Genomic DNA, 23308 nt, shown 5'->3' with positions numbered 1-23308 from the left:
GAGTTCAAGTCGGGGAGCACAAGTACCGTAAGCGTTACCATACTTTTATATTCAAGCCAAGACGTGTTATCTAACTGTAGAATAAGCCTAAAGCACCCAATCGAGTGACATATCATGACTGTGATAACGCCGAAGCGTGGGTGAATTAAAACTTCAAATCCTAAGCGCCAGAGCATCCTTGAGGCGCAGAGCAATTTGTAATTTGGCCCTTCCCAGGTACCCTCGGAAACAGAACGTTGCAAAACCTGGGCATATAGTGCCAAGAAACAACCGGTAGCAAGGCATCACTTGAGACATCGAGTGTGGCCTCTTGCCCTGTAAGGTGTTGGCTCGCTTTAGTGTCTTACTCACTGTAATATTTGGGCCCATTCCGGTGTTTCGCGCTTATAAACCTTACTCTCTTCCTCGTTTGCGTTCTGTCGCCTTTCCAGGGCTGACATATTTTTTGGCGGGGGATGGAGATCTATTCCCGGTAAGCAATACCAAGTGCAATGTTTGGTTGTGGACAGGAGGAAGAGATGAGTGCAACATATCTGATTAGATCTTTTAGATAGTGGCCCATAACATTTCATTGTATGATATCGGTAAATTACCAGTGCCGTGCATTACAAATACTTGTACTCGAGTATCATTCCCGAGCACGCAATCGACGAAACCACAAACCACTCGGATAGGCGCTAATTGGTTGATCTTCTAGGAGTCTTTTCGTATCGTAGTTGCACCATTTCGAGTTACTGTAGCCGTCCGAGTGAGGGGGTGTCCGAGTGGCTTGTGGTTTCGTCCATTCTAATACAGAAAGGCGCCAAGCCACAAATTCAAAGCAGTCTTAGGGCACAACCCCACTCTGCTACCCACACAACCATACCTCACACACCACCCAAATTTTTCGAACCTCCCACGCCAAACATAACGACCAGCCGACCGACGACCACCAGAAACCCATCTCTTGACTAACCATCCAGTATCCACAAAATCGGAAATCATGGGTCGCGGTACGGAGTTTTTGCCCCGGTCTCCCCTTAATTGGGTTGCAGGCTAATGTGGGGTGTCCAACAGTTCGCACAAAGACCGTCAAAAAGTCTTCCAAGATCATCATTGAGAGATACTACCCCAAGCTTACCCTTGACTTCGAGACCAACAAGCGAATCTGCGATGAGATCGCTATTATCGCTTCCAAGAGATTAAGGAACAAGGTGCGCCTTCTTCGGCTTCATTCGGGGCGGTTAGTTTGCTGACCCGCAGGGGCATCCAGATCGCCGGATACACCACCCATTTGATGAAGCGTATCGAGAGAGGTCCCGTCCGTGGCATCTCCTTCAAGCTTCAGGAGGAGGAGCGTGAGAGGAAGGATCAATATGTTCCCGATATCTCGGCTCTTGACTACGCTGCGAGTGATAGCGCTACCTTGGAAGTTGATACCGAAACCAAGGACTTGTTGAAGCACTTGGGCGTACGTTTTTACTATTTCCTGGACCTCGATTTAAGAATTGTGCTGAAAGTTTCTTGATATCTAGTTTGACGCTATCCCTGTCACCGTCATCCCTGTGGCTCAACAACAACCTCAGGACAACAGGAGGTTCGGCGGTGGGAACAGACCCCCAAGGAGAGATTAAATCTTAAATTAAAATTAAAACTGGAGGGGGGGCTAATATCGAATTCGCCTGGGTGGGGGAATTGGGTTTGCGGCAAATAAACAGCTTTCCTACAATCTCTTTCTTCTCTGTTCTTGATGGGAACAATATCATCATCAAACGCTGGATAGGTGCCGAGATAGTGATCTGTGGTAAACTTGGCGAAATTTGTGCTTGTAATGTCAATGCTTGAACCCTTCGACACTATTCGTGGCCTTTTCAGTCTTGGCTTACGATGAAAGTCAAACTGCCCGGTTTTCCGCCATCCATGTGGTATGGTGGCACTTGTGTGGACTGCACATATTTTTGGGAATAACGATGCCTAGCTTCGTATCACCCAAAACAACGTTATCCGATAAGACGAGTGGACACCAATTACCTGTAATTCGACCTATCCAGGCATGGCCTAAATCGAACGGCATTGCTCAACCCCTTCCTCCCCCCACACCTCGCCCGCCCGATAGTGTCCCCCACCCCTCCAACCCCACCAAACTCTCCCTCAGCTTTCGTAACTCTAGTCCTAGTGCTCAAATAGAAAAACCAAAAGCAACGTCAATCCAACAGATCTTTCCAAACCTCTCTACGGGTGCCTTTCTGGAGCCGGTCACATTTAAGATTGCCAGCGAGAAATTCCCTGGTTTCCAGGGCCTAACAAACCAATTACCTTCGGCAGATATCCTCAGAAAACATGTACGCAAAGGCCCCATTTTCAGAACTGACTGATAGCGATCGATTAGCAGTAGGGATCAATGAAGTTGATGGTCACAGCTGGCTTGGTAGCTGTGACGGTTGTCGTTTTGTGTCCGATAGTAGAAGAAGGTGGAAAGGAGAATGGAGTACCGTAGGGCAATTGAATTGGATTCATGGCGTACGCCGCTGATGCTTAATAATGTGGATTTGAAATTTTGGATGCCATATCAATAGGTAGTCGGTGAGTGAGAGAAGGCGGAGTAGTTGATGGAATTGTTACTTGTATGTACCTTGGTCAAATATGATACTTAGGGAATCTGCTTCAGGAGTGGATGGCATGAATAGTGCGATACCGAAGTTTGCACTGTATCCCGCCGTGGTATACCGCATGGCACGTCAACCGCCGCAGTGATCGCTAGAGTTGAACGCGTCAACTAAAACAAATAATATCCCAGTGTCTATGCTGCGTCCTGCGTGTCAATGTAAAATTATATTCGTATCATACAAGGATGGGACGGATAGATCAGATCAACCAACACTGAGTGGACCGTTGAGTAATCATTCATTACCAAGGCCATAATCAGCCATAGACCACAGAAATTTGGGGTCTTAAGAGCTTAGAGAGCCTCGCCGCTCAGAATCGAAGCTTGTACCGTGTCATATCATAGCTATGATAATATTATGAGATGGTGAAGTTATCATAACTTAAAGCTTAGCTCAACATCGGGGTTGTGTCAGTCAGGGTAACAGGCTATCAGTACTTGTATAGTTCCGGATGTCTGAAACCGATCCTCTTGTTCACTTTTTCATGAATTTGAACAGGGTTGTTTTTGCAATAAAAACGAAATTCCTTGGTAATCGTTGGCAATCCTTGGCTAGCACTATGATGGTGAAAGATAGAAATAGGAAATATTTTTAGTTTTTAATTCAAGAAAACTGAAAGAATTGATAGCATATATAGAATGAAAAATTTCAAGTTGAGGGCTACTATCACAGGACTAAGCTTTTAGGCTGATGAAAATTGTATTGCCCACCTCCGTAGAACTCTCACCCATGCCCTGCCTATCCATTCATTTCCACTTCACTTAAAAATAAAATGTGAAAAGAAAAAAAAAACCATGACTATTGTAAATCTTCCTCACAAAAGTATACTCTCTGGTGTGACTTATATTCTTTGACATAGTTGTCATAGTTGGGAGTTCCATAGGTGACTCTACCATGAAACGCTTGAATTCGCCATAGGCATTGGTGATAACAGCTGTGTATTGTAGTCGCTTTAACTGATGCTAAGGTATCCAGAATCTGAGTACGTAGCCCAGTAAGTGTATAGTCGCAATACTCATGGGCATATCTCTTGCATTGGGCCCAAAAGTATTCCACCCAGTTAATCTCATAATGAAATTTCGGAAAGAACATGACTAAATGACCACTTTGTTCTATCTCTTTAACAAGCATTGACTTTTGAAGCTGGAAGTCTGATTGTGATGCCATAAGTGATCATGTGCAGCAATCTAGATACATCAATTCATTAGTTCTGTAATTTTTTTTCAAATAAAAGCAGGTATTGGTTAATGCTTAATCTATACATTACATGGTATTAGGTAGAATATATAGGAGTAATAATAGAAATACTTACTAGTCCCCCCATATCAAGCACCAAAGTTCGCACAATCTACACATCCTTTAGTACTATTGTAACAGCAACGTAGACAGTATATCTTTTTAGTGTACAAAGAACAGGTACGACTGTCACGAACATGGCTTGACATGGAAAAGGTTTTCACGTGACACATAGTCATGAGTCACAGGTATGTTGTTGTTTTACGCATATAACTCATGTGGGTTATATGATTTGTTATATGTGGGATTTGTGATGCTTTCGCACATGGCTCAAGTATGAGTCATGGGACGTGCGCTGGGCGAGTATGCCTTGTGTGCCTTGCGGGTAAGCCTTGCGCATATAATTTATGTTTAGCATATAACCTCATTATGAGGTCATGGGTTTTGCGCATATGACTCAGTCAAGTCATATGACTTGTTTATTGCATTATGATTAGTTTGTTAGGATTTGTGGTTGCACATGTGACTATTTTTAGTCACATGACTTGGGGCGGGAAGAGTACTATATAAGAAGGCTGTTATGGCCGAGGAAGATAGGCTCTTCACGCTTTGTTCTAAGTACTTTTCCTACTTTTTACTTTAACGAATATAAAACAACTTTACGATCTTTATCTTTATTGCACTGTTATTGTTACGCCAAGAAAAGTCCTTCACGAAGACAAGTTAGAGAAAGCTTACGATAGGCGTTCCCGATAGAAGGCAAAGGTCTTGTACTATTGGTAAATTAGGCAGAGGCCTAGAGCTATCATAAATTAAAGAAAGAAGAAGACAGAAAGAGAAGTATCGTTCCCTGTTACCAAGAACTAACTATCCAGAGAGGGATCGTTACATTACAAAGTATTACCTAAGTGCAACGCTAAACGATACAAGACGGCATCCTTCAATCCAGACAGGGAAGGAGATATCGACATCGACGATCAAAACCTTAACCTAGGAGGATTCAGCGATGCCTTAAATCACGTCTCAGCAGAACCCTCGAGAGCAGCAAGCCCAGTAACCCCAGAGAAAGAATCACCAGTCGATAGCTCACTTACAGGAACTCCACGACCCGAGAGAATGTCGGAATCCGCAGTACCTGGGCCACCGGCCCCAGCCACTCCGGCACCAGGAACCAGCATACTTGGAATGACTGAAAATCAGTTTCAGGCATTTCTCGCAGCTACACGAAATACAAGGCAAGGAAATGTCCAAAGACTGAAAGCAAAGGAGCCTGACATATACGAAGGAGCTAAAAACAAGCTACGAATATTGTTAGCACAATGTGAAGGATATTTTGCCGTCAAGGGCTATGGAGATCACCATGATGAGATCAAGATTCCATATGTGGAATCTCTACTCAGGGGACTTGCGGGACAATGGATCATGCCTTTCCAAGATGAAAGGAAGCAGAGGGAATGGGTCACATACGAAGAGTTCAAGGCGACACACTTTGAACAATTTGGAGATCCCAACGCTAAAGAAACAGCAAGATGAAAGCTAGAAAATCTCCAACAAGGAAAACAAACATTCTCGGCATACTGGAAGGAATGCCGACTATTGGAATACGAGTCCGAGTTTGATGATACTAATCTCTACATAATCCTCCTGAGAAACTGCAGCGAGAGACTCCGAGAGGCATGGGGAATCTCCGACGTGCACTATACGACAGCTGAACGATTTGCAAGATGGGCAATCGATAAAGAAAGCAAAGAAAACATGGTTCGAAGCAACTCGGAAAACACTATAGCTCACAGGGTGGTCCAATCATTCAGGAATGTGGACGGAACCTTCAAACCACAAGTAATTCGAGGAGAAAGTCGAGTATTACCACCAGGCGAGCCAATGGAGTTAGACAAATCAAGAGCAGGCCTGGCTCTGAACCTGTTTAAGGAAGAATACGCCAGAAGACTGAATGGAAAACTCTGCTTGAGGTGCGGAAAAGCAGGACATTGGATATGAGAATGCAGAAGCTGACCCAACAACGGATACCAAGGAAACAGAGCTGCTGGAAATAATCGTTTCCAAAATCAAAAAAGGAGCAACATCTGCGAAATGATAGCAGGGGATTCACCAGAGGAAAACGAAGAGGGTCCCCAGTAAACGGTAGTCTGGGAGACCTAAGATGTGGACCTGGAAAACCCATCAAGGTAGTAAACTACGACATGGCACTACACACGCAAAGAGGAGAAGAAGATGGAGATCACGTAATGATCAAAACAAAGATATACAACGAAGAAAACAAAGAAACAACAACATATTCAATGCTCAACTCTGGGGCCACCGAAGACTTCATCGATAAAGAAATATGTGACAAATACAGCCTCCACACCAGATAAGCGAAGAAAGCGAGACAAGTCTACTTAGCGGATTGAAAGCCAAGCGCTATGGGTCCTATAACCCATACGGCGACAGTACCTATGGACATTGACAGCCATAGGGAAACGGCAACCTTTCAAATAGCAGATCTAAAAAACCATGAGATAGTCCGAGGGATGCCATGGTTTTGAAAGCATAATCCGACAATCGATTGGAACCAGAATAAGATGACCTTTACAAGCGAACTATGTGCGACACAATGTCTCAACAGTTCGCCTGTGGTCTACTCAACACCGATATGAGAAGTGGAAGAAGAAACTTTGCATGCAAAGTTCGCCGAGATGCGGCAAGATAAGAGAGTCCGGATATAAAGGCTGGACCAAGAGGCAAGAGTGCTTACTAAGGGTTCTAAAAGGGCAGCAGGACACGACCTATATGGCAATGAAGGAATCAAGATACCTGCCGACGGCCAGGCAACCATAGCAACGGGAATAGCCATTAGACTTCCAGAAGGCACCTATGGACGAATAGCACCCCGCAGTGGTCTAGCTGTCAAACATTGGCTCATGACCATGGCAGGGATGATCGACGTCGACTATACAGGTGAAATCAAAGTGGTCCTGGCCAACCTAGCTCAAGGGGACTACCAAGTCCAGAAAGGCGATCGAATCGCACAGTCGATAATCGAAAAAATCAACAAGGAAGATCTGTATGAAGTAGATCAACTGGAAGAAACCACAAGAGGAAGCAAGGGATTTGGAAGTATGGACCAAAACCAGCATGACACAACAAAAAGAATTGAGATCAAAGAGATCACAGCACAAGCCTTTGAATGGTACTATCGAAGAGAAGATACAACAGGAATTCTCAAATGAACATACGAAGACGAAAAAGCAGTTCTAGCAAAAATTAACATCAGCACAGAGCTAGCAATCCAGGACAAGAAATACCAAAGCAAAAAAGGATGGAAAGAATTGGTTGCAAAAGAATATCACCAATTCACGAATCTATTCTAAGAAGAGGAAGCTATCGAGCTACCACCTCGAAGACCAGGAATCAATCATGAAATTTAGCTGGACAAAGATGAAAAAATGGGAAAAACAAAAGAGATTCCCCACAAGAAGTTATACCCAGTAGGAGAAGCAGAGCTCGAAGAACTTAGGAAGTACATTGAGCAAAACTTAAAGCGAGGATGGATCAGGGACTCTTTCGCGTCAGGAGGATCCCCAATACTATTCGTCAAAATGAAAGAAGGAAAAATGAGACTCTGAGTGGACTACAGAGCCCTCAATTGGGTTACCAAGAAAGACCAATATCCACTACCCTTAATTGGAGAAGCACTGGACAGACTGCGGTCAGCAAAATACTTCACCAAACTCGACATCAAGGACGCATACTACAATATACGTATCAAAGCAGGAGACAAATGGAAGACTACATTCGCCTCAAGATACGGAATGTTCGAATACTTGGTTATACTCTTCGGGCTAACCAATGCACCGGCTTCATTCCAGAGATGGATCAACAAAGTACTTAATAAGTACCACGACATATTTTGTATCGTATACTTGGACGATGTACTCATATACTTGGAAAACATACAACAACACCGAAAGGATATCAGCAATATCATGGCCGCAATACAAGGATCAGGAATGAAGATCAAACTAACAAAAAGCGAATTCCATAAGGAAGAAACAGAATACCTCGGATTTATCATCAATAGAAGCGGGGTCAAGGTCAACCCTGTCAAAACAGCAGCCATATGGGATTGGGCCAAACCAAACAACAAGACAGATATTCAATGCTTTATGGGATTCTGCAACTTTTATCGAAGGTTCATAGAAGGATTTAGCAGGCTTGCAAAACCACTCTATAACCTAACAAAGAAAGACAAGAAATGGGAATAGGGAGAAACTGAACAAAAAGCATATGATGCAATACGGACACATCTAACATCGGTACCCATACTGGTTCATTTCAACCTAAACCGAAGGACAATGATCGAAACGGATGCCTCAACATATGTAAGCTCGGGCATACTGTCGCAACAATGCGATGATGGAAAATGGAGGCCAGTGTCTTACCGATCCAAGACAATGACCCCCACAGAGTGCAACTACAATGTTGCAAACAAAGAACTATTAGCGATAGTTCAAGCATTAAAAGAATGGAGGAGATACATTTCGAACAACGACCATCCAGTCAGAGTTCTAACCGACCACAAAAACCTGGTACTGTTCATGACAACGAAAGAACTGAACGACCACCAGATAAGATGGATGGAACACCTCAGCAAATACAACTTTAAAATCAAATACCGACCAGGCAAAGAGAGTGGAAAGCCAGATGCTCTCACAAGGATTGCAAGCGACAAACTACAAACGAAAGAAGATGAAAGAATAAAACAAAAAACACAAAGACTATTACTAAAAACCTACTTCGAGGCAATGGAGGTTATCCAATTCACATCTAAGGAGGAAAGAGGAATTGAGAACGTAAACGAAAAAGACAGAACAATTCAGGCAATAAGAGAAGCCTTGGAGAAAGGGAAAAAGGAGATGACAGGAATTGCTCTGGGTTTATGCCAATGGAAGGACGGAAATATGTGGTACGATGGAAAACAATGGATCCTGGAAGAAGAGGGGATAAGGACAGATATCCTACGACAACACCATGATATCCGAACGGCAGGACATGGAGGAACGGCTAAAACTACGGAATTCATCACGAGGTCATTCTATTGGCCAGGACTGCGCGAAGATGTCAAATGATATGTCAAAAACTGCGACATATGCCAAAGGACGAAAACAGCTAAACACGCACCATGTAGATTACTAAAATCAAACAAAGTTCCTGAACAACCATGGGAAACAATTACAATGGATTTCATCACGGACCAACCGGTATCGGAAAATTGCGATAGCATCCTGGTCGTGGTGAATCGTCTGACCAAAATGAGTCATTTCATTCCAGTTAGAAAAGATATCAACACGAGGGATTTTATACCAACATTCTTCAGAGAGGTCTTTAGACTTCACGGCCTCCCAAAGAATATCATTACCGATCGAGGAACACTATTGACATCGGGACTATGGAAGAAAGTAACGGAAGAAATAGGAATACAAAACAGAATGAGCACAGCGTTCCACCCACAAACGGATAGACAAATGGAACGGGTAAATGTGATATACGAAGAATATTTAAGGGCTTATGTCAATTACCAACAAGATGATTGGTACAAGCTGCTATCTATGGCCGAATTCGCATACAATAATAAAAAGCAAGAAACAATCGGCACAACACCCTTCTTCGCAAATTATGGACAACATCCACAAAGTCAGACCACATATCATACGATTAATGATGTGATACCGGACAAAACCGATATGGGGGTACTACACGAAACATTATAATACGAAATGAGTCAAGCACAACAACGACAGAAGGAACAATATGATAAGCACCGAAGACCAGATCCGAACATACAACCTGGAGATATGGTATGGCTAATACCACACAATATCCATACAACACGACTATCAAAGAAATTGGACTACAAGAAAATCGGACCATTCCAGATACTGGAAAAAGTGAGCAGTCGAGCTTATAAACTCGACCTTCCCCCCTCAATGCAAATACACAACACATTCCACATCTCACTCCTCGAATTACACAACGACAATAAGTTTCCTTCACAAACACTTATTCCTCCCCCTCCAATTGAACTCGATGGAGAACCAGAATAGGAGCTCGACGCAATAGTCGATTTCCGCTCCTTCCATGGTCACCTCTAATACCGAGCCAAGTGGACAGGATATTCTCCCGAACACAATAAAACTTGGTACTTCGCACACAACTTCGAAAACGCACAAGATGCCATCTTAACCTTCCACCAGCTATACCTAGGCAAGCCCGGCCTAGGTGACGATCACGTTCAACCAAGACAAAGGTGAGGGAAAGACTACCGTACCGTTACAACAACAAGAAGGCTGGGGCAATAGCCCCCACCGAACCACACCTACTAGCCCCGAATACTCATTCATGGGGCCAACTGACGAAGAACTTAAGGAGAGGGAATAACAAGCACAGCATAACGCCATGTCATGGATGGTATGCTACAATGACGGTTGCCAAACACACTTTGGCGACAAAGAAAGCTTGAGATGGTTCCCGAGGGAATGTCGAAAGCGGGGTCCATGCCCAGACCATGTTCTAAAGCATTGGCAACAATGCTTCAGAAATGGGTGCAGGATGCACAGGGCACAAAAAATATCTGCGGGATTTTACCTGCAGAAGGATGGAAGCAGGAAAGAGTTGGAAGTCGAGGATTCCAGAAAGGCATGGGCCGCGAGGATGCGGTCCAGGGAGGGAAGGGCCCAAAACTCCTCAGCAGACATGGAACCGGACATCAGGAGCTTACACAGGCAGACACGGGGACTCCAAGAACAACTTGATCAAGCTGTGGCCACAATTTCAGCAAACAACAAAACGATCGCGAAGCTAAGACAGCTGAACGATAATCAGCGGCACACAATTGAGATGGCGAATCTGACCCTAGAATCAGTAAGGGTCAGATGGAGGACGGCAGACGAAAAGTTCCACAAGTTGAGAAGGACCATGCACTTGGCAGGACGGGAACTATTGAAACTAGGAGAAAAAGCCTGATGGGACTCAGGCATTGGAGGAGGGGAGCTAATGTCACGAACATTGCTTGACATGGAAAAGGTTTTCACGTGACACATAGTCATGAGTCACAGGTATGTTGTTATTTTGCGCATATAACTCATTCGGGTTATATGATTTGTTATGTGTGGGATTTGTGATGCTTTCGCACATGGCTCAAGTATGAGTCGTGGGACGTGCGCTAGGCAAGTATACCTTGCGAGTGTGCCTTGCGGGTAGGCCTTGTGCATATGATTTATGTTTAGCATATAACCTCATTATGAGGTCATGGGTTTTGCGCATATGACTCAGTCGAGTCATATGACTTGTTTATTGCATTATGATTAGTTTGTTAGGATTTGCGGTTGCACATGTGACTATTTTTAGTCACATGACTTGGGGTGGGAAGAGTACTATATAAGAAGGCTGTTATGGCCGAGGAAGATAGGCTCTTCATGCTTTGTTCTAAGTACTTTTCCTACTTATTACTTTAACGAATATAAAACATCTTTACAATCTTTATCTTTATTGCACCGTTATTGTTACGCCAAGAAAAGTCCTTCACGAAGACAAGTTAGAGAAAGCTTATGATAGGTGTTCCTGATAGAAGACAAAGGTCTTGTACTATCGGTAACGTAGGCAGAGGCCTAGAGCTATCGTAAGATAAAGAAAGAAGAAGACAGAAAGAGAAGTATCGTTCCCCGTTGCCAAGAACTAACTATCCAGAGAGGGATCGTTACAACGACACTGTTCGCACTCATCCTACTTCCGCCTCCTTGCACATTAGCTACTGCATACCGTCTCTTTCCAGCACTCCATACATCGAGTACCAGAAATGCACTCTTTGCATCTTTTAACTGCCATGCAACTAACACAAAGCTTCTTTGCACATTCTAAAAGTAGCCTATCCTCTCCTCCTTTCCGCTATAGACTTTATTCCTCCAGTACCCTTCTTATTCCCTTTTGTCTTATATCCTCTATCCCCTCCTCATTGATATTATAATGGAGACTCCCTCTGGGAAGATGGATTCCCAGGTTGCGACTGTACCAAAATAAATTCTTCCGTAAAGTAAACAAATATAATAAACGTCAAAGGTCTTAATAGTAGAATTTGAAAAAACAAAATGGTAAAACTTAATATCGTTAAGCCACAGCTTTTACTCAATTAAGTCCTGATCTCGAGAGGTAGTTGATTGCCAGAGTAAAGAAGAACTCGTATATATTTAAGTAGATTTCATATACTGCCTGTTGCTCCCTATCACTACTCTGTATTCGCGAGCACCCAACTCCCTTGGGCTGCCTAGCTAACCTCTAAGGGTCGGACCAAAGATCCCCCATAGCGAACTAGACTACTCTTGTAGTTTTTTAACATCCACCTGATAGAAGTATTTTAGCCGCTACATCTACTATGCAACTGCAGGAGTAAAAACTCTTCATATCGCAGACATGTCAGTAGTAAGCTGTCATGCCTAAGTAGATGCGATACCAACTATAGAACTCTCTACCCATATACACTTAGTCTTCTACAAGCATCTGCAGCCCCTGAACATCTATCCTGTTCTACTCTATTCTATATCACTCCGGATGATGGCCATGTAGCTCCTCCGATAGACCCCTTCAGATGTTGACTACTAATAGGCGCTACCCACAGTCAACCCTCCTAGAAACAGGTCTTATCATAACCTTAGACTAGTGTCTCAGAGTCCCTAACTATTCTCCAATACTATTACACTTTCAGGGCAACGGACTTCAGTTACCTCACCTACTAGCCTTCAGTAACCTCACATACTACCTTAGACTTCAAAGTAGTATTACTCTATCAGTTCTGGTTCTTTTTACACTAAACCACCTGGAGACTATTCTCCAGGTTCACCTCTACCCCCTCATATATCCTGCGGACAGCCTGCGGTCGGACGGACAGTGGGAACGTATACGGTGTTACAGAAGCATCTTCACCTGAAGATATTTACTAGGCTTACAGCAACTCTCCAAGCTGTAGCCCATGACACCAGGGACTTATACCAGGGCCGGAGGGGGGTGTTCGCCACCACACCTCCAAGTTACAGCTTCGGAGCTCAACTGGTTGTGCGGGAGTGATCTGTACAACTTGAAATTCGAACACCCTATGTAGTTTCATATGACAAACCATCTAGTAACTTTCTCTAAAGTCCTGCGTAACAAGTTACTTTCAAGGTAGGGTAACTTGGCTCCATAACAGGGTAACCCATAGCCCAAGGCAGGGTAACTTTAGTCCAAAGGTAGGGTAACAGTATACTGAGTTACCCTACAGAGTAGGATAACTATACCCGGACTCGCCATTGAGTAATTCAGGACAACTCCCAAATTGACTACTTAAGTTACCCTACTGAGTAGGGTAACTACTGCTCCTTACTAGTACCCATATACTTCTTAGTATAGTATAGTATGCCCAACCGAGGTACCTAACCAACAGTACCTCTAGCTGGTAGAGTCTAGTCTACCACTATTCCTACCATGGTAATCTCTTGATACCGGTATAGGTATAGGTTTGGTCAACTGTAATAGTACTCTGTGGAGTCTCGTTACAGATATAAAACTCCCATATACTCTGCCCATGCTAACCTGACTCCCCAAACTACCCATCCTATAGCCAATTCTGCTTCGCTCCTGGCCCCAGACTCTTGTTTTGAGCAAGTAAGGCATCTTGGGTTATGGCTCTATGATGGGAGAAATTGGAGAAAAGAAATAAAAATTGATATCCAGGGTAGGCTGCCTGTACAATTGGGATAGCTAATTCTGTTACCTGCTTGACTAGATATCCACCTTCCCAGTAGCCATTTTCTCTTCCATATTCGAATAGGATAGTTGCTTGTACAGGTAGACCAAGAGCTTGTCGCTCTTGATGGAAAATGCTATCTAATAATAGCCTCTGCTAAGGTAGCAAAAACTCAGATACCATAATCCCATGTTTATAGCCTTTTGGTCAGATTATTTATGAGCCTTACTTGACCCATGCTTGCCTCCGTGAATCATTTAACAAAAATGTTGATTCATCGTGCGTAATTAGAATAATTGGTCTTGTCAAGCCTCCAACCTCACATCCCATGGAATAAGTTTTTTTTTTTATACTCCCGTCGTCCTCAAACTCTACTACAAAGGGCCACAAGCCTTTCAGTGTATTCATAAACTACTCCTGGTAAGCCACCATATCCTCTCTCTCATGTTCATCAACATATACCTCTTTTTGGACATCGGTATAGTTGTAGCCATTTCGTCTTAACCATCTCCAAATTGTTCGTGCTGTTACACTTTTTCTTTTTCTTACTTCTCTGGTACTCCTCCACTAGCTAGCTCCAGATCTTTCATTCTATATTCCTCCTCTCCCAATATTGTCCTCAATACTAATCAAACCTATCAGCTGGTTTAAATTACCAGTTTGGAGGTTGTTGGACTAATCCCGGTATGTCTCTTGCATGTATTTATTGATAATTTAAGCAATTTTACTTGCTGTTATAGCTAAACTTATTTGACGTATCATATTAGCTATACATATTCGTATACTAGTAGAACAATATTTGAAATGATAAGTTTACTTTCCTTTTCCAGCTCGAGCAAAATAGTTATACAAGGCCAACTCTACTCCCTCATCTTCTAGTAAAGATTATATCTTATTCACAATTTGTCCTATATTACTTGGGGTAATGTATCTTTTTTCCAAAAACTCTACCTCCTATTGCACAATTTTATGTATAGTATATATCCCCCTCCCTACTACTTTGGAAGCCTATAATGCTAATTGGCGGCGATGGGATTTTGGGTACTTTTTCTGCAGCTCTAAAAACATTTGTACTAGGCTAGACTGTTTATACAAGTAACCTGTTATCCCCTCCTTTCCATGGAGGACAACCTGGTCTTTTTTTCTCTGAAGCAAATGGCGAATCATTTGTTAGGCCCTTTTCCGATTCTCAATTCTTCATTCCTTCTCAGTTGGTTCAGGAACTGTAGCTAACCCTCGAGGCAGATCAGTAAGGCTCAACTGTAGTGATAGCTTGTCCCAGTTCCTATCAAAATTCTCCTCCTCTGCTATATTTGCTGAGTTCTCCCCTTCTTCTAAAACCTTCTTTTCTTGCTCTGCTTCTTTTTTCAGACTAATTCCTAATTCTTTTTGCCTTTCACACAAGTCTGTAATCCGATATGATTTCTGTCCTTCAAGTGCTAGTTGCTTTGCTTTTACTCCCCACTTCCATAAGGCTATCTGTCCAACTGGGCCTCCACGCACTACTTGTGATAGTGATGATCCAGCCCCCTCCTGCCATTGTAATGCTCGGAACTCTTTCTCATGTAAGTTCTCCTTCTCAATACTATTACTCTCCTCCATGTAGCTTTTACTCGCTAACATATCTTCATCCACTTCTGCTTCACTATCCTCCTCTTCATCTAATGCTGAATCAGTTTCTGATTCTGATTCTGACTCTGCATCGCCTTGTCTTTCAGCCTGCGGTCGGGGAACGGAGGGGATTTTGTACTGCTTCTTATCAGTAAATATCTCCCTTCAGCGTTTTGCTCTTTCTGCTGTCAATTGTCATAGTTGCAAATGGTAAACACGTTTCTTTGATAGAGGCATTGTGACTATTCTCATTCCAAAATCCTTCTCTTCCCTTTATTTGAGCCAATTCCACTTTCGGTTTTTTCTTCTTCAGCATTTACGTAACATCTTGACACAAATCATCAGATATCACTCGATCTTCCTAATCAGGCACTTTCTTGGCTGTTCACTTTTTTTTCTGCTCATACAAAATTTTCACTTCTTGTTATCTACTGCCTGCCCTCACCATGCACTTAATTAATAAACTAGATTCATACTTTTATTCTCACACTGTTTCTCTTCATTTCTATGCTCTTATTTTTTTCACAACATCAATCTTGTGTTGCTGTTGTTCATGTCTTGTTCTCTTCTTTTGTTGTCCCCTTCAGGGTTGGTTTCACGCGTCCGGAACTGTACGAGTACATGTTGTTTTCGCCAAGCCCCTCCCCGTTTACATAATCTATCCTGGCTGTTCGTAGGGTTAGGGCAGTACGGCACATGGGCCGTTCCCGATAGACTCTTGTTTCAGGAAACCTCATTCCGAAAATACCCAAAGCAAAGTCTCCGACAAAACACTTGAATCAGAACCGATCCTTCCCCATCATTCACAATGGTCGCCGCCTGGAGAGCTGCTGGTCTTACGTACGTTTATCCTTATGACCTTCCTATCGATGACCCGGCCGTTAATTGGAGGTAACTTTGGCTGAACAGCTACAATAAATACCTATCCATCGCTGCAAGAGTTGTGCGCAGGTCCCTTAAGGAACAGCCTCGCCTTGCTGCCGAGCGTCGTGGAGAGATGCAACTCAAGTTTGCGAAGTGGGAGGTTTGTTCACGCCCTTATCCTGCTCGTTTATTGGTGGGACACAGATCATTTGGTTGACATTGTTGTTCTGCGAAATAGGGTGGAAAGCAGGGTGATGTAAAAAGCTTGGCCAAGGAGTCTGCGGAGTAGTAGAGGGGGACTTTTATCGGTTTACTTTTTTTTTAACCCCCCCCCAATTCCTATTATCGTACAAGCATGTAGAAGATATCTTTTTTTAAACGGTGTTTGGGGTGGAAAGGAGGGCATTGCTAGTGTAGAATCCACCGATTTCACTGAAATAGAGGCGAGATCCTCCATCACACCTCAATTCCTTTATGTTTCAAAGCACATCTCGCCTATTGTGAAGGACAACCAAAAAGAGTCTACACGCTGCACAAGCCCACTGCATAGACACCCTACAAACCCCCAGCACTGCGGGACGGATTCCTCCCACCCCCCATCACCATGGGAGAGGCTGAGGATAACGGGGTCAATCATCTGGCTTACCCCGCCGAGGATTTCGAACGCCTCACCATCAAAGAAAAAGGGCCGAATCCTACCCCAGCTCCAACAACCAACCCAATAACCCCAGTTCCCCAGGCCACTATGGACTCCTTTCGAGATGTTACGGCAGAATTCTTTGAGGCTTCAGAGAGTATGCCAATTCTTTCCTGTGACGGAAACTCTGGAGCTAACCCCTTCAAAAATCTAGTGCTGGAGATCGGCCAACTGGTCAAAGACCCATACTTTACTCTACTTCAAGCAGTCGGCGCTTTGGAGGTTCGTGTAATCTACTTTTCCCACCTATCCTCTCATTGGGCTTGTCAAAGTGTGTTACTGACGGTTTCTGGTTGCCACTGTCAGATTATGGATCCTAAGATGGATAGTGGGATGCTACGGGCAGAATATGAATCATTCGATGCATTACAGCCAAGACTACCGGAGGAGGTTGTGGGGATTATGGATCAACTCCTATGCCATGAGGTAAGGGTGATTACCTGCATTGACCAACATATTTGCTTCTGACGTTCTAGAAATAGATGGCGTGGAACAGAGGAAGTGCTCTTTCACAGACATTATTTACTTCACTTTACATAGATAGGCTCCTGTCTTCTGGCCCTTCTTCCCTTGCTGAAGCGACATTCCGAGGACCTCATGGAAAGAAAACCGATACTCCTGAGGCTCAATTGGTAGAAAATGTGCTGCAACCCTTCTGCGTTGGGTTGATCAAATGCTGCAGCCATGTCAACCATCAGATACTGGCAGAGCAAATCTATGAGGTTTGTAATGTTGCTCGCCCTTTCAACCCTGATATCAAGCTAACGCTTTCTTAGGAAGAAGACTTTGTGACTCAGGTCTACGGCGTTAATCTGTTTGAAGGAGTGAAATCCGAAGAGATTGTGGCCCTCCTGGAGAGTGCTTTGTCGTGGCTGGAGGGAACTGGGGATTTGTACTCTGAGGGGATCCGCGATGCCTTTAAGCATCGATTGTTGCTCCGCAAGTCTCTAGTGCTTGTATTTTCTAGCGAAACCAAAGAATGGTCTGCCGAAACTACTGAGATATGGGATACATCTCTTGAACATGTGAAAGGGGTTGAAGAAACCTACAAAGTAGGTAGAGCTGTTCCTGCCGCGTTTAGCATATCCGTGCAGAGGAAGTTGGCCAGTCAAGTACCACCACGAGCAATGGTCAATTATCCATTCAGGGATGCTATCTCAGATTTAAAGAGGTTCTGTGCTGAGGGCAAGGATATTTTGAAGATTCTTAATTTTGAGGGATCAACAAACTTGGTTGTGAGTAATTATCTTGTTCTGGATGTTGTGCCAGTCTACTAACCAGACTCCCTTGCCCATATTATTAGAACTATTTTTTGGGTTTTACGACTCGCCAACCAGCCCCTTCGCCGTACATTCGATCGCTCCTCCAATCCGTGTTTTTCGGACAGGTGGAGAATCCAGGAAAATTCTCCATAAAGCAACTTCTCTACGATGATCTCAAGGAGCTTTGTTATCCAGCAGATATCCTGTTAGACCCTCAGAATGACCTAGTTGAGGCACCACAAGACCCTAGGTTCGAGATAACCAAACATATGAGTTGGTTCGTAGAGAGAGCTGGAAAGGTATAATTCTATCCTCGGGCTCAGGAGAGATAAAGACTAACTTTCTGCCCTCTCAGTCTTTCATGGAATTGTTTCGAAACATCTGCCAGAATAGACCGCGATTACGTAGAACTCTATGCCATTCTATTCTGGACTGGGATTCCCTCCAAGTCGAGGTAATGTCAGCCCGTGCCCAGAAGAATTGATTTATCTAACAGGGTGGTCATCTAGGCGGAAGAAGTGGATTCAGAGTTACGCCAGTTTACAAATGAAGAGGCAGTAATGACTCCAAATGGACCTAGCTTCGCGTTTCCACTATCTTCGTGGGTCTATCATTACAAGCTACGGCAGATGGAATGGATCATGCTTCTAGGGTTTGAGTTGGATGTTTTCCAGACGCACGAGTTCGCTGGGATGTACTGGTATTTGCAGCATTACACCCGCACAAGGATAAGCCATATCGAAAGAATGCTGCAGTTTGCGAGCAGGGCTATCTCTGGCCCTCCATTAGAAAGGAGGAAGGAACTGCGCTCAAATCCGCAGCAGGTAAAGACTTTATCACTCTTGAATTTTTATCTGCTGGAAGCCGCTGGGGTGCAAGAGTTGGCAGGTGCTATGATTGCTGTAAGTGCATTCCTTGGGAATTAGTTTGTGGATTCGTAAACTGACCTTCCCAGTTATTCACCGCTCTTTCAAGACTCGATCTGCTGAAGAAACCGCCACAACCCTTCAGCAGCGATGCCCTAAGGTATGAAGTAAGAATGAAGCCTTTCTTCACCATCGGCTGCCCAGAGGTGGTACCCTTCGAGGATTTCCAGTCCCTGGCCAGCAGTCAGGAAATTGAGGTCAGCGTCCCTTTTTCTATTAAATGGGGTATTCGCTTATTAGCCTTAGACATCCGAACTCCTCGAAATGGCCTCCGAGAGCGCGACGGATGCGAGGAAGAACTTTGATCAATTGTGCAAACTAGATGCCAGAACCGCCCGCGCTGTTTTGTGCGAAGAGCGATACAGAACGGTACCGCAATCCCACCATCTTTTTGTAGAAAAAATCATTAACATATGCCCAGAGCATGCGCGAGATGATGCGGTCTTGCATTGGAGTTGGAGTGGCAACAGCAGTGCTCTCTAAAGCGCTCCAGGAGGGCAGAGCAACTCCTGAGCTTTTGGATGTTCAGATAGACCGGGAGAGATATCACCCCTCTTTTTCGGCGCCGAAAATAGTTGCTAAAAAGCGGTAGCATAGAGTTATCGGATTTCACTACGATAGAATCATGAATCCTCACTCGCTAATCCATTCCTCTAGTTCCAGTGATGTGATGAGAAGCTTGAGAGAGTAAAGACAGACGCCGTGTATTCTGTGACAAATGGAAACGTGAATGGAGTAAAGCGTTACTAATACAAGACACAATCATCCAGGCTATCGTGAGAGAGAAACCAGCGCGGCTCCAGAACAAAGGGGCAGTTAATAACTAATACATGATACATCGAAGCAATAAGCCAAGGAAATGTTCACATAAAACTCCCCGCAAGCGCCATTGGAGCCCAAGATTTGAAACTAGTTTTCGTCACCATCACCACCATTGACCAGCCCCCCCGAATCAATCAGCATACAATGGATGGTTGGGTCTTTCAAACGCTGGGCAACGACCAACGGCCCCTCCGCCAAGTGCCCCGAAGCTCCGTCGGAAACCTTTGCTCCAGCCTTCAACAACATGCGCACAATCTCCGCGTTCCCATTCGAAACCGCGATACCGAGCGCACTCCTCGCACCGCGATCAAGCCTCTTAACATCCGCGCCGCGCTCGAGCAACAGCTTCACAACTTCGACCTCGCCCCTTGAAACGGCAAAGCTCAGTACCGTCCTACCATTGTGCACGTAGGTCCGACGGTTAACATCCTCTCCAGCATCCAGTAGGACCCTAACGCTCTGCACCTTCCTGGACGTGATGGCGGTGTACAGGGCCGTGCGTCCGTAAACGTCCTCGATGCCGACATTGACCCCGCACTCTTCGAGCATCATCCGCATCATGTGCACGTCTCCCTCCATAGCGGCCAGGTGCAGGGCGCTGACGTCGCACCTTTCCCGTAGGCACGGGTCCGCCCCCCCCTTCAGCAGCCGCCGTGTGAGACGGAGCTTCCCGCGCGTGACGGAGAAGTACAGCGCTGCATTGCCGACTATATCCGCCCCCGCGCCCTTGCGCAGGACGTAGGAGACCAGGTCCTGCACGTTTATGCCCGCCGTGTGGTTTGCCGGGTACTTGTATCCGTGTATGCGGTGGGGGGTCAGTGACAGGAGGTCCGTCAGGAGAGCTGGCGACGGAGCTAGGATTGCATGGTAGATTGCGCTGATGTGGTCGTCGCCGGGCGTGCGTGTGCGATTGGTGAGTTCCTGGGAGAGACGGGCGTGCAGGTACTTTGAGGCGCGGGTCAGAGCTGAGAGGGAGGGTGTTGGGAGGGCGCTGCCTATTAGGTAGAGTAGTTCGGCTGGGAGGATTGTTAGGGTCATTCCGGGTGCTTTTCTTTTCTTCTTCTTTCACCTTCCCTGTGAAGGTGGAATCGAGGATTGTGGATTAGGTAACGTGAGGTGTGGATAAAGTGGAATTGCAGTGGTGTTATAGCGGTGCTTTCAAGGAAAGAACATTGAAGAGAAATCGAGGGCGAGAAATGCATCCGGGGAAGGACTAATCTAAATACTAGTATTGCCCTGGGAGCCGGGGCAAGTCTGACGTAAGGAGCTTTTAGGCTAAAGGCCATTAGTAATCTGCCGGTATCAGGTGATTTCGCCTATGATACTATGTCTCAGAATGGATTATCGGTAGATATGGTTCATGACTTGTCAACTGTGGAATGGAAGTTGCACATAATTTACGAGTACGAGTACCTGATTGAAGTAGGGTCTGTGGGGTGCAGTGCGATAACAGGTTCATCCCTCGCCTCGTTTTTGGATTATCGACTTGGTGGGGAGCCGGGGCTGATGGGGTAAATCAGAGTATCATATCATACAAATAAGGTTAAAAGAGTGCCGGTAGTTACTAATTGATACCGATTGGGGTAAGGTTATAGAAGCCACGGAGAAACTAGGGGAGATCAGGGTGTGCATAGGGAATGGTGATGACGGTGGAAGTGAAAAAATGCGAAACCCCGCATACTGTATCCTCCGAAGTGCGTGCCCGTGCTCGTCCCCTTGACCACGCGCAAGCTCCGAGCTACGACGAAAACACGACAATCCTCACGCCGATTATCAGAGGGGTTTAAGTTAGACGCCCCCCGTGCTCTCAGCGATTCGTGCTAAAATTCGGAGTCGGTTTCCAAGAGGATGCGATTGTCAATCGGTGGGATATTCTATCATATCGAGCCAGAAGTCTCATCGGGCTGGATGTCCGGTGGGTGTGCTTGGAGATTGATTTTCAAGGGATGGCGATCTCACTGTGGCGGATTTCTCGGCTATCCACTCACGGCGACCTGCACAGGCTGTTTTGCCCGCATGCAAAATGGATCGGAGCCCCGCGCTGGCTGGCCAACACGGCTTACCACATGGCGCATCTCTGATCAAGATACAAACGCCTATTCGAGTACCGTACGGTACCACAATTAACCTTGTGCACGGGGCGGCTGGAGCCCCCTTCTACAAGTACTCGTATGTGCACACCGTCAACTCCACCTTTAACAGGGAGTTTACCGGCATTTTCATTTCGGGGTTCTCCTAACTTTTGATTCCTCGCCCCCGCACTCCCAGTCCGTTACGGTAACCCACAGCAAAGCGGGAACACATTGATTTGCCGTGGAATACCAGTACCATACTGTATGGTTTACGTCCTTCCACCGCTACTTTTAGCGGAGGTGCACAGTGCTCGAGTACGGTACTAGTACAATACCCACCAAAAACGGTTCACCATCACGAGGGGGTAGCTAAACAGCACTGATTGATTGGTCCACGCGCTAAAATAACGCGAAAACCTGGCAGCGAGGGGAGGGAAGGGAGGGATTAAAGTTACTGTGGTTCACGATAAGACTTGAGGAGAGGAAACAAGCACGCATTCCATCACATGGTAAGCAAGGAGGAGATACAGGCCATGAGAAGGATGGTGGCGACCGCGCAATCCCAAATATCATAATCTACACCTCCGATGAGTCGTATCGACAAAATTTAATGCCTCAGTTCAAAAGGTGAGACGATTCTTAAAAAGGGTGGAACAAGCAGGCGTAGAACGATGCGTAGTAATATTGACAACGGCACTCATAGTACCTTGCACGGAAACGGTGCGACGGGGCTATTGAGGACCATTTCGCACTCACTTACCACTATTGAATACCGGTAGCCCGCTCGCTTCCGCTTGTTACGAGGAGGAGGGGGGGTAAATTGTATTCGCACAAGACCGGTATTGCAAACAGCATCAATGCAAGCCGTCGGCCGAACTCATCCCTGACAATTCCGCAACCAGAGGAATGAGGGGGAAAAAATGGTACGGGTATGGATCGTAGAAGGGGTGTGCGCTGACAATGTGAGGTAAGACGAAGCCAGGGTGCTCAAGGATCTTCCAATCGGCGGCAGACATACAAGTATCGTGGGGATAAGTACGAGTGCTCGTACAATAAATTACCGCAGATTGGAGATCAAAGGGCGCCTGATTCGAATTCCTGATAAACTGCCGGCCACTGGGATACTACCCTCTTGTCTGCTCGAGTACGGTACCGTACCGTAGATGCCACCCCGTCCCCCAAAATTGTGGTGCAAAAAAGCCAACAGTGCGATCCGCCCATACCCTTTCAATCAAGTCAATTATCCTGGTGTCGTGCTTGTAGACTCACCTTCGCCCCCAGTCACGGCAGTTCACTCGGGCACGGCAGGCAAGGTACAAGTAGTACCTTACAAGTACGTGTACAGTACAATACTGTGCCACTCCAACATCAGACACGCACTCTCACTCACTCACAATA

The 23308-nt window shown here is 45.2% G+C and overlaps 3 protein-coding genes; all 3 read left to right on the top strand.

The window, feature by feature from the left end:
• Positions 1–870: 870 nt before the first annotated feature.
• On the top strand, positions 871–1708 carry GSTUM_00009464001 (40S ribosomal protein S17). XM_002840722.2 has 4 exons: positions 871–992; positions 1057–1193; positions 1253–1450; positions 1515–1708. The coding sequence occupies exons 1-4, from the start codon at positions 983–985 to the stop codon at positions 1611–1613; spliced, it is 444 nt and encodes a 147-aa protein (XP_002840768.1). The 5' UTR covers positions 871–982; the 3' UTR covers positions 1614–1708.
• A 14306-nt stretch (positions 1709–16014) lies between these two features.
• Positions 16015–16605, top strand: GSTUM_00009461001 (uncharacterized protein). XM_002840721.2 has 3 exons: positions 16015–16107; positions 16177–16291; positions 16370–16605. Exons 1-3 carry the CDS (start codon positions 16076–16078, stop codon positions 16418–16420), a joined length of 198 nt encoding a protein of 65 aa, XP_002840767.1. The 5' UTR covers positions 16015–16075; the 3' UTR covers positions 16421–16605.
• Positions 16606–16679: 74 nt separating this feature from the next.
• On the top strand, positions 16680–19664 carry GSTUM_00009460001 (uncharacterized protein). XM_002840720.2 has 12 exons: positions 16680–16925; positions 16983–17050; positions 17135–17254; positions 17311–17550; positions 17605–17880; positions 18031–18063; positions 18132–18389; positions 18446–18544; positions 18600–18992; positions 19046–19213; positions 19263–19385; positions 19438–19664. Exons 1-12 carry the CDS (start codon positions 16736–16738, stop codon positions 19606–19608), a joined length of 2139 nt encoding a protein of 712 aa, XP_002840766.1. The 5' UTR covers positions 16680–16735; the 3' UTR covers positions 19609–19664.
• The last annotated feature ends 3644 nt before the right edge of the window (positions 19665–23308 follow it).

Source organism: Tuber melanosporum (assembly GCF_000151645.1).
Source record: "Tuber melanosporum whole genome shotgun sequence assembly, scaffold_57, strain Mel28".
In the NCBI taxonomy this organism is placed as follows: Eukaryota; Fungi; Ascomycota; class Pezizomycetes; order Pezizales; family Tuberaceae; genus Tuber; species Tuber melanosporum.
The sequence above is the reverse complement of the archived record's forward strand: the minus strand, read 5'-3'. Positions and strand labels throughout refer to the sequence as shown.